The sequence below is a fragment of the Apteryx mantelli genome, chromosome 17 (genome assembly GCF_036417845.1).
Source record: "Apteryx mantelli isolate bAptMan1 chromosome 17, bAptMan1.hap1, whole genome shotgun sequence".
Classification (NCBI taxonomy): Eukaryota; Metazoa; Chordata; class Aves; order Apterygiformes; family Apterygidae; genus Apteryx; species Apteryx mantelli.
Window position 1 is genome coordinate 20,089,646 of NC_089994.1, and position 16,463 is coordinate 20,106,108.

The 16,463-nt window shown below is 41.6% G+C and overlaps 1 protein-coding gene across 1 annotated transcript in view; it reads left to right on the top strand.

Moving 5' to 3' along the window:
- Positions 1-13,174: 13,174 nt before the first annotated feature.
- ZNRF3 (zinc and ring finger 3) overlaps positions 13,175-16,463 on the top strand; it is a 108,555-nt gene continuing 105,266 nt past the window's right edge. The window contains exon 1 of the mRNA XM_067306817.1: positions 13,175-13,417. Coding sequence (XP_067162918.1) covers positions 13,175-13,417 — 243 coding nt within the window. The remainder of the gene's footprint in view (positions 13,418-16,463) is intronic.

Genomic DNA, 16,463 nt, shown 5'->3' on the forward strand with positions numbered 1-16,463 from the left:
ATGGGTTCCCTTTCCCTTTCCCTTTAAAAGGTATATCTGTTGGTATCTCTGGTGCCTGGGTGTGACTTGTCTGACTGAAATACCTGTTTCCTTGCCTTAGTCCTATTTTAGCTCTTTGGCTGCTTTGTTTCTAGAGTGGTCCTAAGTATGGTGCAAAGTTCTCCTAATAGTGCTGAAGGGAGAATGTAGATCTGAGAGATGTTCTGATTTTGCAACATTTAGAGGTTCTGGAAGATCCATGTTTTAATAGCATTTCTAAATGTGATTAAAGTCTTGGCTACGCTAGAGGGTAGAGTTGCGTGCTGTGAGTTCTGTGGTGTTCCTTGAGAGGTATTCTGTCCATCTTTGTGCAATGATGCCTGGTGATACATTGTTGCTGATAGTCACAAGTAGAAGAAAAAAGGTAAAGGTGCTACCAAAAGCAGTCCCCTGCACTTGGTTGAAATCATACTGCAAGTGTGTCATTGGGCAGGGAAATTTCCCTGTACCTGCTTTAGGGTGATGTTGCAGAATGTGCTTGGGTGATACTGGAGAGACTGAACTTACTGTTGTGCTGTTGCAGCAAACTGTCAGCCTGTGTTCTGTATTCTGTGCAAATATTTAACATGTTGAGCCAGCTCTCTAAGGAAAATAGCCAACTGTTGAAATCTCACATGCCTAAAAGCTCATGTTCCAGTAAGTTTTCCTGTTTGCACATCCTGGTTCAGAGTTGGAAACTCTTCTTGCAAAATACTGTGGGAGGTAAACAACTGTGCTTAGGAAAGTTTGATGACTACTTCCTGTTGGCAAAAGCTAGCTCTTCTTTGGAATAGTGCCAGCCTTTGAAAGTAAATAGCTGTTATTTTTTAGCCACTCCCCAGGCTTTGGAATTCCCTTACAAGTTCAGAGCCCCTGAGAGTATTGGCATCTTTCTTGTCTTGTAATTTTAAAATGATTCCTTTATATTCTTCTATTTGGCTTACTTCACCTATTTCTGCATTTTTACACAGAAGCCTGCATTCAGCTGTCATAAGAGACCCAACATGAAAAGGGGTTGGGGAAAGTTACCAGGAAATGGCAAGTTAGGAAAGAGTTCTATCTCAACACAAGTTCAAAAAGACACAAAATGTGAAGGCTATTGCCAGAATCATCTGTCTCCTCCCTCACTCATTTTTGCTTTGCTGAATGCTCTGTGGGTGCAGGGTAATAGTCTGTGTTCACAGAGGGACAAATCTGCTATGCTTTTTTTCTGATTACCTTCATTTTATTTGCTCTGTTAGCTGCACTTGGTCTTAATGATATTTATTTATTATGATATTTACATATTTCTTATGTAAATAGTAAGGGACAGATGAAGCCCTTTGTGTACTAATTAAATAAATTGTATGCTACTCCTTGTGTGTTCAAAGTGGAGTGCTTTAAGCTCATTAATTAAAAGTCCCTGTCAGAGCTCATAACTCAGAGTCTTTAATATAATAGATAAGCTAAGATGAAATAGAATAAATAGTTGCTTAACTCACTTTTGTGTGAATGAATCAATTTTTAATGTAGTAATTTCATCTTTGTCACATTTTAATAATGTTTTTTGCTTTTGGCAGTCAGAAAGGGTGGAATCTATTTCTTAGCTTTAACCACAGGAGTTCTTAATAGTGCAGGATTTGTCCATTGCAATTCGTAGCAGCAGCTGATACATTATAGATTTCGATTATATGCTTCAAATTTATTTTGTATTGTTTACATGTTCACTTTAAATCATGGATTGCTTGAGGTAGGGCCACATGAACAGCAACTTGTACCATATAGGACTCCAGAAATACTAATATTAATATTGACTTAAATACTGAAGTGTTTATAGTTTTAAGCCAGCAGATGCTTGTGGACTTGTCAGGACTACCCATGGTATTCAGTGGCTTTGTATCAAGACTGCAAGTAGTTTTGCTTTTGCAAATAATCAGATGAATAAAAACTTTGAGTCTTGAGGGAAATGCTTATATTTATGCAAAGCTCAGTTGAAACCAGTAGCTTCACAAGACAGTTCACTGACACAGATCTAGCTGCAGTATCAGTATTGAACTTGCCCAAGTGTGCAGTGCTTGGAAGACTGGGCTCTGCTTGAATAGACAGGAATAGCACAGGAAAAATTCCATGTAATCTAATTTTGCTTATAACTTTGTTTTTGACAATTGCAGTGGTGAGAACCAACTTTTTCATTGGGAATTAGTGGTATTAGAATAAGAACTTATAGAAAGTTGACCCAGATGCAACTAAACTGTCCTTGTTTGCTTTTTTTTTTTTTTGTTATAGCATGTTAAATTTAGCAAAACTATACCTTTTGCCCTAGTGCTCATCAGTCAACATTGAGATTGTACTTAAATGTAATTTCCAGAAATATGCAATGTATGTTATTTACATTGGATGCTTCTTCAGTGTTACAAGGGAACAAACTGCTAAGCAATGGCATGTTGAACACTGATACAAATAATGTTGATCTAGGCCCCAGAGGATTTATTTTGAGTGAGGTTGTAGCTGGAAGTGTGTAGAGATGATACAGAGCAGTCTCAGGTGAGTAAGAACACAGTGAAAGACATTTATATGGATGCATTGGAGGGTACTATTTGCAGAATGAATGGATGTTGTTTCCAAAAATTTTTAGAAAATTTGGCTCCAAGTGCTCATACTGTTTGTTCCTGTCTGTCCTTGCAGAGATTTTAGATAATCAAATAGTATATAGCAACAATTTCTTAAGCTTATTTCTTAATATTCTTTTTCTTTCTTTGGCAACAAGATCTGCTGTACCTATATGCTTGGTGGGGGCCCTGAAAGAATGCATCATGCTTGTCTGTACTGTGTTGCAACTCTCATGTAAACTTTTACTTTATATTGGGTGATAGATTGCCAAAAGAAAAGGATCCAGTTATTTACATGAGGTTATTTTTAGGGTTATTTAACACATATCAGTTTTGCAGGCCTGATTCCTTATTATCTTTTCCCTTCCATAGACAATTACGTAAGTACAGAGATAGTGAAGTGCTCCCAAATCAGAATGTTACCCCTTCACACAGATTTTAATGACTACACATTGTTCCAGACATTGGAAACCTTAACTTTTCGAACATTAACAGAAAATTTGTTCAAAAATTGTTTTTATAGTTAAAATTGTCATGGCTAGTCTGTTGGTTAGTTTGGATTGTTTCAATGCTGTTTAACTTGGGTAGATTGTGTTTACAATTTTTAACTTTAAATAGCAAGATGCAAAACCACAGCTGGATGATACTTTTTCATAACACGAATTTTCACTGATTTTGTGATTTTGGGGAGGGGGGTGGGGGGGCCTTTCAGTGAGCTTACTAATTACAGTAGTTTGTTACTTTAGTTTATCGTTTAGAATAATTGATGATAACAATGAAAACATGTTTTCTGTAAATATAAAAACATTCTGTCCATTACAGTTGTTGCTCTGCTCATAATTGCAATAGTAAAATTCGAGTGCATGAAAACGAAAGGCTATGGGAGACATCTTTACTTAAACTAAAATTTCTGGACATATTTTTTTACTATGTGGCATGTTTTGCCAGTGGGCAAAGGAACGTCTGGCTTTCTGAGACTATGAGGTCACCTACTGGCTGCTCTGCCTCAGTGCATGCGACATCTTCCTAGAAATGCAACACCAGAAATGACCGAAAAGTGCTGGAGATGTGTCTCCACGTACAAAACAATGAAACTGTTGATGCTGCTTCAGGAATGGAAACTCATCAAGCACTCGGATATGTCTGAGTAAAGCTTTCAGTCAGTCCTAAGCCCTTGTTTATGCTGTTCAATCATGTCTCCAGAGAGGCAGAATAACAATTTTACTTAGTGATAAAAAGGGCAGGAATGTACATGGCCTTGAATTTACTGGTAAAAAGACATCTCCTGTTTGTATAGCATATTAGGAGGTACAGCAATTTCATTTGCTTGTGAAATAAACTGTAGTCCTGGCCTCTGCAGAGTGTGATGTTAAAGTGTGTAGGGAATATGAACAGAAGAGAGTCTGAGTTATCAGTTACTGAAACCATCTGGAAACGTAGATGTAGAGAGGGTGAATGAGACAAACAGCTCTCCTCGTCCTTCACACAGCCGCTCAGTCTGCTATAAGGCTTTCTCAGATAGATTGTTTGCTGTGAAAAGAAGGATCTCAAGTTTGGTTTAAGAATCACTTTAATGAAAAACTTGCATTCTCACTCAGTAAAGAGTCTAGTAAGCCTCTCTGTTCACCAAAACCTGTATCTAGCTGTGCAGAACTCTCTGCTGCACAGTGTGGTGAAGGTATATCCTTAATCCCTCTATGAGGTTCTTTAATTTATACAAACGCAGCTCTTGACACACCACCTGCTTCTTAAATTTGAGTGTCATAACAGCCAAGACTTTGAAAACAAATGCCAAATAAATATTTATAATGTAGGAAGGAGATGTTTAGTCAATGTAGTTTACAATTATATCATGTTACACTTTTTCCTTTGTTTCAGTTTAGTGGTTTGATTGAAACAAAAGACAGACACTTCTCCCTTTAGGAGGGACAGCAGATATAAGCAGAGGTGTACCTCAGTTGCTAGTCTCACTTCAAACAAACTTTTACAACATTTATAAAACACTGTAAAGAGTACTTAGAATTAATTGCCTAATTTTTAAACAGAAGTTACAAACAAATCTACTGGTACTGTCTAGACTTTCTTATTTTAAAGTATAATGATTTAGCATAATTCTTACATTTTAATCCAGATGGATTGGCATCTTTCTTGATTGGTCAGTGATGTTTTTCTCAGTTTCTCTTGGGTCTCACCTGAACTTTTTCGAGTTTGAAAAGAAAGGCAGTGTCTTAGGCATCGGCAAACATTAATTACTCTGGTTAAGCTGGTCTATGAATTTATATCATAGCAGCTATTTGAGGTAACTGTCTATTTGTACATTTCCATCCTCTAGTTAGTGTGAGGTAATCTCATACCCAGAGCTATTTCATGGTAACTTGCTCTGGTGCCCCCATTCTCAATCCTTTCTCCAAATGCTTTGGAGCAATAATTTAGGAATTTGCTTGCCTGTCTACAGTCATCATGCACAGCCTGATTTTTTTCCACTAACTGTTTGTCAAAATAGTATCTGAAATCTAATGCAGAAGTGAGATAATATTGTTCCTTACTGGGGAAGAAGATGACCATTCTTTAAGCTAAAGAACTCTGTTAGTCTAAAACAAATGCATCAAATGGGTTACTGATAGGTGCAACCTGGCATTTACAAGATTCTAACCACTTTCTTCACAGTAGTGAAGACAATCCATTTTAAGGGAGAATTTGATCAGTTTAGGAACAGGATTGAATGTGGTGTCTGTAATAACACCAGTCTGGGCTTATTGACCCAGGTTCTCTCCTGAAGCCTCCTTCTCATGGACTTTCTCCCCAGTACTCAAACACTGCATTGTAACATTTGGGTTATTTGAACACAAAGCAGTGTACCTCAGTTGATGGAAGCCTCCATATTCCGTGGTAAGTGAAAAGAGCAATGGGCAAGATCCACACACCTCCCTTTGTCAGGAATGGGCCAGGGTATGCAGCACTGCAGTGAGCTGGATAGTATTCCTACCCATCCACAGAGAGTGAGATTGCTAGTGTTTGGGCTCTTTAAGCCTCAGAGCAACTCAAGATTATGTGTTTTAAAACCATTTTTTTATGGGTTGCAAAGCATTATTAAGTGCAGCATAAAATATTTAATGTTTTAGCCTTTCTGGCCTTCTTCTGGCCACTGTGATCATGATGTGTTAGGATGTAAATTAAAAGTTTTCATTTTATTCTCCTACTCTGTTCTGTATGAGGTTGCAGAACTTTATCAATGCTTACGTTCTTCTGCTTCACAGGTATATGTCAATCAATTATTGAAAATAGGTCTTAGGCAAAACACTTGTTTTAATGAGCCTTTTAGTTTGGTTGATTAAAAGTAGCTGTATCAACATAAGGAACTTAGACTTCTATACAGTGCTCGTTTCTCTAATTTCTTGTCTAAAATAAGTCACGAATCTCCTAAAATGCTTTGGTGGCTTGTGTCTGTTTATCAAGGAAGTGCATCAAATAGAAGAATAAAAGGTTAATAGAAATGATGGGGTGAAATTCTGATCGATTCAAAGTTAGTGGGGCAAGGCTTTCGCTTGCAGAATAAGGCTGGAAAGAACTTTCTCTGGCCATCTAATCTGAGTTTCTTGTAATACAGATGCATACAGTTTCATAAAAAAGATTCTTTCATAAAGTCTAAATCTCATGGCTTGAGCTAAAATATATATGAGAAAATATGGTCTTCCTTTTTTATTAATACCTCAAGTGATAAATAATCCACCGCACTTGCTAGGTAAGCTGCAATAGTAACCAATTGCCTTGTTTAAAATGGACCTTATTTTCAGCTTCAGTTTATTAAGCATTAGTTTTCAGCCACTGCATCTCAAATTCCTTTGACTGCTCTTCCTGCATGAAATTTTCTATCTGGACAGATAGCCATTTCAGGCCCAAAAAGCAAGTGTGTTCAGTATTGCATCTTTAGCTGCCCCAGCACATTAAGAAAAGGTACCCAAATGGAGTTTGCTCATATCAGCTCCCCTCCCCTCCCATTCCCTTTCTTTCCCTCCCCTTCCCTCCCCTCCCCTTCGCATTCCTTCAACATCCCCATCCTGCAAAAGACAGCACATGCTGTGGCTAATCTGCTGCTGCTGCGCATGCACACAGCTCGTCTTGCTACTGCCACACAGAATGTGTAACAGCTGAACTCCACCAATCTACCCCCACTCCTACCGTCAGGCACTTGTTTAAGTTTCTCCACTGATAGTTTTCATATAATTTGTGGAAGCTTGTTCTTTAAGTCTTCTGCTTCTCCTTCAGATATAGTTCAATTTAGCCAACTGCTCAAAAGATATGTGTAAACAAATAAATACATGGACAGTGCAAACACAGAAACCTTATTTCCTTTGGAATCCAGGCTGAATGTATCTGAAAATGTAAATGTTCTGCAACGCTTAAGAAGTTTGAGTTGCGTTAATATATATAGCATGTACATTTATATCTTGTTAGGAAAACTTACTTCAAATTTTACAAGAAATTCATATATTCTTTTTGGAAAACAATGACAATTAGTATGACTTACAAATTTAGCACATTCATAGTTCTTCATACGGAATGTACCATGCTAATTTAGTAAACAAATGGGTTCTAGAGATTAGAAGAATTGAATATGCCATCCTGATTCCGTGCATCATAACAGTCTTAATTGAAGAAGCATTTGCTCAGGTAGAGGCTTGGATTTACCTTAAAATACATTGTCTACAGCAAAACAACATTATTTTCTTCAGGCAACTGTCAAACCAGAGTTCCCTTTGTTCATATATCTTATTTTTATATTAGAATTTAGTTACTTATCTATCTGCACACAATTTTATACCAGATAGCTCTATGTCTACACTGTGTAAAAATTCTTGCCACTTGTTTCCTGGGTATATCACTAATGTTATCAGTGTACTAATTTACAGCAATAAAAGAGGTGTTTGCACACCTTTAACTTTTTTGTACCAGACATTTAAACACACACACACACATTTATTTACTTCCTGTCCTGGAGGTAATCCCTTAAAATGCCAGCATAGTTAAAAAAGCTTCTTGTTAATTCCATGGAATACCATTAGAATGGATTTCTATATAAATGTAAAATCAGCAACAAACAAACAAACAAACTGTTCTTAGTGCAGAATTGAAAAAGCTGTTTCTTAGATGTTTTCCCACTGCCATAGCCCCAGCTTCCCTCATGTCTTTTTTGGATACTGCTGCAGTACCCACCCACTTCAGATCCTCTGATTTTCACAGCATTTGCAAGGATGTACTATCTTAAGACCTCTGTTCTGCCTTTAAGCCCAGTTAAAATTAGCTAATAAGTTCAGAAGAGGAACGGGGCTGACAGACAGATAACATATGCTTAATTTCATTATGAAATGAGGCTAAAAGAGGCTCTGGAAGGGATTCTCCAGTGTGCTGTATTTGTGGTTGACTGCACAGATGAGACAGAAAGCAGCCTTAAAGACATCTTCAGCCAAATGAATTTTCAATTACAGAAAGCGCAAGAGCAGGGAAACTGGGTTCCTGCCTCTTTATAATGTTGAGAATGGCTGATGATCACATTATGAGTGAATACTCATTTTATTTTCTTCTTGCCTGGTGTGCAGAGCCATACTTCCTGCACAATATTCCAGTTCTGCTGTCAGTACAAAATTATTAATTTTGTCTTGGAATTTTTCGGTAACATTCATCATGGTAATATGTGGGTACTTCACTAACATTGTTTTCTCTTACGAGCAGTGTGTGGGGCGAAGAGGGTTCTATAATATCCATTTCTTAGCAAGGGAAATGAGGTATAGATAGTTTAGTGTCAAAATCACCAACTAATGTTGACTGCCTTCTTGTGAGATGCCTGGAACATACTTTCTTAGACCATCTGGCATTATATATCACTTCATTATGTTCAACTCACAGTTCTTAATGACCTCAGTTGCAGCTGTAAATGCTTGGGACTTCTGTATTTCAGACCCTGGGTCTCAAGTTTGATATGTAGGGGGGAAAAAAAGAAACATATCTGTAGTATTATGGCATAACCGAATTGTGAACTGTATGCTGCCAGCGGGAAAGGAAGCCAGCTAGTAATATTTGATTGCTTTAATGATAGACAGTCCATTCTCATCCTGAAAACCTCTGCTTGGATTTCTGCCCAAGCAGAGGGAATTTAGTGGCCTAAGAGGTAGTGCTTCATGTCACTCCTCAGTAAGGACTGTGAGGCTAGCGCAAAGTCAGTTTTGCTGAGCCTGCACTCCATGATGGCAGATATCGATAGTTTTGCTGGGTGGATCATATCTCAGCAATTTTTGTTTTAGAATTAGGATGCTGTCCACTTGGTATATAGAGCCCCATTTCTGTATTTTTCATTAGTTAGTTTCCAGATTTATTTGGACTGCCATTTCTGCATTCCTACCTCTCAATCTAACTGGGAGAGCCCCTACTTCCAGGCAGGTGTAAGAGGACCCCTTCCTAGAAAATATCCCTGAAGTACAAATGATCCTACTTCATTAACAACTGAGGCAGAGGTCTTATATAGATAATGTTTTTTCCACTATACTTCATTGATTTTTACCTACAGTGGGATTCTCCCATGAAGCAAGGTCCTGTGGGAAAAATGTACCTAGGTAAGAGAAGACTTTCACGGTGCAGGTGCACAGGGGACAAGATAACTATTGGATTGTCTAATTTGGATACTCCGTATTTTCTTGATGTTTAAATTTGCAATCTTATTAATATCTCAAGCTATGATGTTTACGTAATTTTTAAAGGGGAAATAGAAAAAAAGAGAAACAATGTGTAGTGTTTACTGTGCCTAGTGAGGGATGTTTAAGCATGATGCAATGAAACTTACACATTTGCCTGACATTTGAGCCCCTCGACTGCAGTAGTAAATTGGTAGTGTCTTTGTTGACCAGCAGGGGAGGACATGGAGTGTTTCTCAGTTTCACAGCTAAGAATCAGGAATCCTGAGTTCTTCCAGGCTTTTGTAGGCCTAAAACTGTGAATTCCATATACACTGAGCTCTTATCCTGGTGTCTTAGGACTTAGATTTCCAAACCCCATCTCCACTTCTTAAGCCGCTCTTCCCAATACTATTTTAGCTTGCTGATTCAATTTAAAAATAATCCCTCCCCCCCACACACTGGCTGCTTTTAGCCTTGGTCTGTTCCCTGATCCAGTTTACCACACAGCTCCACAAAACAGTTACTTTGGCATGATTAAGGAGGCATCAGAGAAATGAAACAAGTGGTGGGAGGAAGAGCTGTTTAAAATAAGTGCTTTTGCCAAAACAGGCAAACTTCTGCCAGATATGGCAAGTCATACTCAGTACAAAACTCATCAGTTAGCACATCCAGTGCTATGGCTGTTCTCCAGCTCCAAGCGGTGCCTGGTATAGAGAGCCCTGGAGTCGGACGAATACCGTGATGCTTGTCAGTTCCTCCTAGCTGTGCAAAGGGGGCCTACTGCAAGACATATTCTGTAAGGGGCACCATTCATTCCCTTTTGTGTGACAACATGCACACACCCCGATATCCTTTGCTATTCATTGAGTTTAGGATGGTTGGGAAATCTTGATCTACAGGAATTCAACAACTCAAGCTGTTTGCCTTTACTAATAGAGCATTGATAGAACTTGATTACAGTGGTGTAAGGTCATTTGAAGAAGAAAAATACTGGATAAAAAAATCCTGAGTCTAGCAAGCAGGGCATAAAAACCTACTAATGGCTGGAAGTTAAAGGCAGTTCAAATAAAGAAAAGAGGTACATGGAATTTAACAGTGTTCGTCATAAATGGGTCAGATGAATGTGAGGAACTGGTTACAAAAGTCCAGTTTTTCTTAATGGTTTCAAAAAAATTGACAGAGGGTGGATTTAAAAAAAAAGAAAGCTGCTCTCAAACACTTTATTTAGAAATGATACTGCAACTAAAAATGACAGCTCCTTCACTGTCTTTCACATGCAAATGAATAAGCATTCCACGTGTTAATTTCTGTAATGCTTTCTTGGGTGGGATGCTTTCTTTGTTGGACCTGTTATGTCCTCAGTGCTGTCAGGTCTACAGTAGTTTATGGTTCATTCTACACTACGATTGATTAAGTTTTCCTGTCCTCCAATTCTGAAACAGGAAGCAGCTGTCTTGTGGGTATTAGTGAAAGAGGTGGTTGTACTTCAGCAGCTTTTGGCTTCCTGCTCTTTTCTTGCTCTTCCTTTCCTGAAAGAGGCAAAAAGTGGCCAGGCTGGCAGGAAGGGCCCCAGGAACAAACCTACCCTTTGGCACAGTGTAGGTGGGATAAAGGAAGTAAGATCAATGCATTTATGCATTGAGTGCGTATGTGCTGGAGTGCAGAACAATCTCTGAGATATTGTCCTTAGGATACAAATCCTACTCAAGACTTTTTGAAAGGACTTTTTGAAACAGGTAAGGAGGGAGAAGAAATGTGAGACACCCATGGGGAAGCAAGAAGGAATGATGGGATGTACTGAGTAAGAGCTGGACCTCATTCAGCTTTGCTTCTCCATTTTAGGGACCCCTGTTCATTAGAGAGAAGAATGGAAGAACATAGGACCTACAGAACAAGCACTTGCTACTGCCTTGTCTGGACTCCTGAAAGGATAAGAAGACAGAAAGTTAAAAAGTCTCAGTAGCATTTGCTTAAGCCACTGAAGTTAGCGAGGAAGGATGGAGAATTAGCTGAACGTGAAGAGACTTTCTCCTCATGCACAGGTAACTGTGACTGTCTCATCATCTATGCATAGATCTGCCCCCTTGCTACAGACTGTGAAACAATTTAGTTGATTCTGCAGGGAGAAAAACTCCTGAAGTTTAACCTTTTCCTATGTCGATTATGATGTAGCAAAACCCATACGGTCCAAACACCCGTCATTTCCCTCACAGATGAAGGAAAATTAAGTTGAGGTAGTTTGTAGTAGGGGATTAATACGCTTCTATCTAGTACAGTGCACGTTATGAATGTCTGAAAATATACTGAAACATGTCTATATCAATCTAAAAGTTCCATGTGTTAACCTGATCTAATTTTACATACCGGGCATTCTTTGCTGTTAGCAGGCTAAAGCACCACAATGATGCCCTGTACAGCTCTCTTTCTATGCAATAGTTTTTGCGACCTTTGATTCACTGTACTAAAGTCTTAGGTTTGTGGGGTATTTTGTGGCTTGTGATAGAAGCCCAGAATATATGTTCCTGTAATCCCTTCTTGACCCTGTGCCTTCACTGACTTCTTAAGCTAATATTGTTCCCTGTGTCACACTAAGGATCCTACTATTTTGCCTTCAATAGTAACAAGGATATTTAGGGAAAGAGCAGGCATTTTGTAGATCAATTGTTCCCTGATATTATCCCTTCTGTCAGTGAGCTAGGGAGTAGGGATTCCCCCTGGCTGGGGTTCGCTTCCTGACATTTTGCCTCATAACCATCAAGAGATCTAACATCAGTCTGTCTAATCCCCCTTGTAACTGATCTATGCTTTTAGCATAGATCTTGTGTGCATGAGCACAACATCTTGTGTTCATAAGTTCCACAACTTAGTTGTACATACTTGTTGTTTTAAGAAAAATTGTATCATTGGCTGCCATTCAGTAGTTTGAGACAAAACTCATTGCCCATTCACCTCTTCCACATCATTCATGGAGGTTTTGCAGACCCCAGTTAACAGATGAGCCAAAGGGCCCTGGCCTACCTAGTCTCCACCAACAGGAGCAAGTGCAGTGGGCTGAGTTCAAGGGCCGGATCAGCCATTTCTGCTCCACACAAACACGGAACCTGTTGGACCCCAGTAGCCTGCTAGAAACGGCAGGGGTTAGGGTAATGCCATGCACAGGCCACTGAGGAGCAGTGTCTGCCTAAAGAAAGTCGGTCTCTTCGGCACATTTGGTTACCAAGACTCAGCTCTCCATAGCCCAAGGCGCCTCTGCGCAGGGGCTTGCGCTGCCGGCTGGCCCGCAGCCCCGGAGCGGGGCAATAGCGGACTTGCTCCCTGCCCGGCCCCAGCTCGCAAGCCGCCTCCTGCGCCGCTTCACAACGGCCGGGCAGGCCGCAGCCAGCGGGCCGGGTCCCGGGGGCGCCAGAGGCTAACCCCGCCGTGGCTGTCAGGTGGAGCACATGAAAGGGGAGCGGCGGGGGGCGGGGCGTAGCGCGGGGGGCGGGACTAACCCCCGCAGTGGCCGTCACGTGGAGCACATGAAAGGGGAGCGGTGGGGGGCGGGCCTAACCCCGCAATGGCCGTCACGTGGAGCACATGAAAGGGGAGCGGTGGGGGCGGGGCGGAGCGGGGCGGGGCGGGGCTAACCCCGCAGTGGCCGTCACGTGGAGCACATGAAAGCGGAGCGGCGGGGGGCGGAGCGTGGCGTGGCGGGGCTAACCCAGCGGTGGCCGTCACGTGGAGCACATGAAAGGGGAGCGGCGCGGCGGGGCGGGGCGGCGCCGCGGTGAGGGACGGGAGCGCGGGCGGCGGCTGCTGCTGCCATGGGGCGCTGAGGCGCGGCGGTGCCCAGCCCCGGAGCTGGAGCCGCTCGGGAGCGATGCGCGGCGGCGGCAGGGCGCCGCTCCCCCCCGCCGCGCGATGAGGGGCCGCGGGGCCGGCGCGGGGCCGGCCGTGCTGCCGCCGCCACTGCCACTGCTGCTGGTACTGGGGCTGCTGCTGGCCGCGGCGCCGGGCGCGGCGCTGGGCAAAGAGACGGCGTTCGTGGAGGTGGTGCTCTTCGAGTCCAGCCCCAGCGGCGACTACACCACCTACACCACGGGGCTGCAGGGTCGCTTCTCCCGCGCGGGGGCCACGCTGAGCGCCGAGGGCGAGATCGTGCAGGTGAGCGCCGGCCGCGGGCGCCGGCCAAGATGGCTCCGCGACGCGGCCGCCGGCACCTGGCGGCACAAAGCGGCCCGCGCCGCCGCCGCTCCACGTGCGCCGCGCGGCCCCGCGCGCACAAAGGCCCCGCGCGGCCGCCCCTCGCCCCGCCGGGCGGCCCCGGGCGCGGCGGCTCCGCGGGCGGGCCGGGGCTCCCGCGTGGCTCCCCGCGCCCGGGGCCGCCGCCGCGCGGCCGCAGCCCGTGCGGAAACTGCCGCCCGCGAGGAGCGCGGCGGCTTCCGAGGGCGGTTGCGCCTCGTCCCGGCTTCCCGGGACGTCTGACCTCCCGGGAATCCCCGCGTTCGTGCCTGTTGCTCCTGCCCCAGGAGCGGGTTTTAAGTGGTTTTACAGCCTGAAGTCTCGTGCTGAAGTTACTCCTGTCTCTGGCCAGAGAGATAATGTCTGTGCTTATCTGAACGCAACTGTTCCTCTCTGCGTTTGGAACTCTTGAAGTGCTTATCGAACTCCTTTGTAGTCATTTGTAATTGTTGACTTTTTTTTACCCCTCTGGCTAAGTAAAGAAAAATGACTTAAATGGTGTTTTAATAAGTTTGACTGTTAAGCAATTGCCAATAGTAGTCCTTATTTCTCATTAACAGCTTTGGAGTTTGTTTGCTTTAGTACTGTATGTATATACATATATAGGTATATATAATGTATGTGTATTAAAAAAAGCCAAGCAGTGAGGTAAAACTCTAAAAGCACAGTTATACAACTGTCAAAATAACTGTTTTTCTCTTCTTGTACAAGAAAGAATACTGCTGCCTTTCTAGTGCTTTTTATTTTAAGAGTGTGTCACAGGGAGAACTTCTTGTAAAAGCTCTCTTGTAGGCAGGAGAGCTGTGAGGACAAGTTGCTGATAAGGGCTCTTATTTATTCCTCCAGAGAAAGGAGGGGTGGAGCAATTAATTTATATTTTTGAGATTTTTAAAAAAAGATGGTGTTAGTAGGGGCTGAAACAGTCATTGGCATTTTATAACCTCTTGGTGCATTATCAAACAATATATGTAAGACTCAACGCTATAAGTCTTTGGGGAAAACAAGAGACACTAAAGCTTCATTTTTGTGTCAGGTGCTAGTGTTAAGAATAGAGCAGAGGCCATTTACTGACATTGTGCTTTTCTTGTGATTTTAAGTGAAAGTGGATGGAAAAAACAGACTTTTTTTTAAGACTCAGATTTGTTATGTGAGAACTTGAAGTAAATATATTAAATGAAGTTTTGTAGGCCTTTTACTTATAACATCAACCATCTGCTTTCTCTAAACCTAAAGAGACAGCCCTCGAAACAGGAAAGATTATAGTGAAAGCCAAATTATGTGGCAAACCTTTTGCAATCGTTTATCTCAGAACTGTTCTGCTTGCTAACTTGTGCATATATTGAATAATATCCTTGGTTTATGCTTGAATGGGCTATTTTTTCCTAAGCCACAGAGTGTGCTTTTTTTTTTCTTCAGAGAATAAAATATGTCAGGCATAGCTCCAAAACAGCTAGATTGAATACTACCAGACATCTTCACCATTGACACTTTAGATTACATATAGGATATCTTGTCTGAATTGTGCTTCCTTCATCTCCTCCTGAAAATGAATTTGTTAGAGCCTAAATTTGTAAACATTTTCACAATGTTGTCTTGTCCCTTTTTAACATAGGCTGTGTATTTATGAAACTAACCTTATATGAATCTGCCATTTGGATCATTATTTCAAGCTCATGTTGAGATTTAGAAATGCATCATGTGGCTAATGACACTAAAAACCTGTTTAACATTAGCTAGTGGTACATCAGTCAGGTAAGCAAGCTGCTCTTGGCCCCGACCATCTTGTCAGTGTACACAGCTCTTTAGAAAGAAAAATGCATTTTTCATTAAAATGAAATATTAGAAATTCTTGAAAATCAGGCACACATTAAAGAATGAATCAAAGGAAGTGTGGTTTTGAGACTATGCAAAGGCTTAGTTTTTGTTTGTGTTAATAGCATCAATTACTCATTGGTCTTGAAAGTCTCTGAACAAAAAAACTTTAGAAACAATGCACTTTTAGCTTTTGATAGGTCATATGTTCACTCTTAAACTGGTTGTTGGTGAGATTCCTATCCAGTGGTGGTATGCTATTATATTGTTTCTCATGTTATTGTGACCAAGTCTTATTAGGGTCAGGTGTCTGCCAGAGTAACTCTCCAGAAAGCTGGAATGTTCATGTGCCTTCTTTAATGTGGCCGCAGTGTGTATTCAACAAGCTCATCCCTAGGTTGCTGTGTCAGCTGGTCCTTAAATCCCTCAAAGGTCTAACCACCACAGAATATCTCAGCATGCCCGTACACCATGGTGTTTCTTGGGGCAATATCCTGGCATTAGTACAGTTGAGATTGTAAATTGAGAATTTCTGATTAGAGAGTCATTGTGAAGATAAGACTTTATGAAAAGCTCTAGAATGATAGTTTGCTTTAAAACAAATTGTGACCGTGAACCCCTTGTGGTTGGGACTTCTTGTAGCACTTGGACCAAAGGCTCAGATATATTTCCTTGTCAGACTGTATACTCCATGACCACAGACATATACTGCAATGATAATAAGCATCACTGAGTCAATCAGCACTGGCTCTCTTGCTCAAAGGAGGATTACCTGTCTTAATTCTATTTGCATTTGGCAAAACACACTGTTTCAGTTGCTGTTTCTGCCTGATAGCTAAGGTATGGAGCACCAATGGCTGTGTTTCTTGTAAAGTTGTGGTGATGATGATTCTGGTCAGATCAAGTGTGGGGAAAAGAGGATTGAACTTAATGTCTGTTTCAGATTGCATTAAAAAAATCTGGCATGTCAAAAACTTTAAATGGTGTGCATCCATAGTTGTTATTTCTCTAAGTCTTTATTTTGCTAACCCTGTCTTAGATACACTGCTGAGTACAGTTGTATCAACCTATATATATATATAGGAATATACAGGAATGTTGCACTGTTTTCCTCATGTGATATGAGTTTGGGTTTTGATTGGTCTGTTCCTGTTTG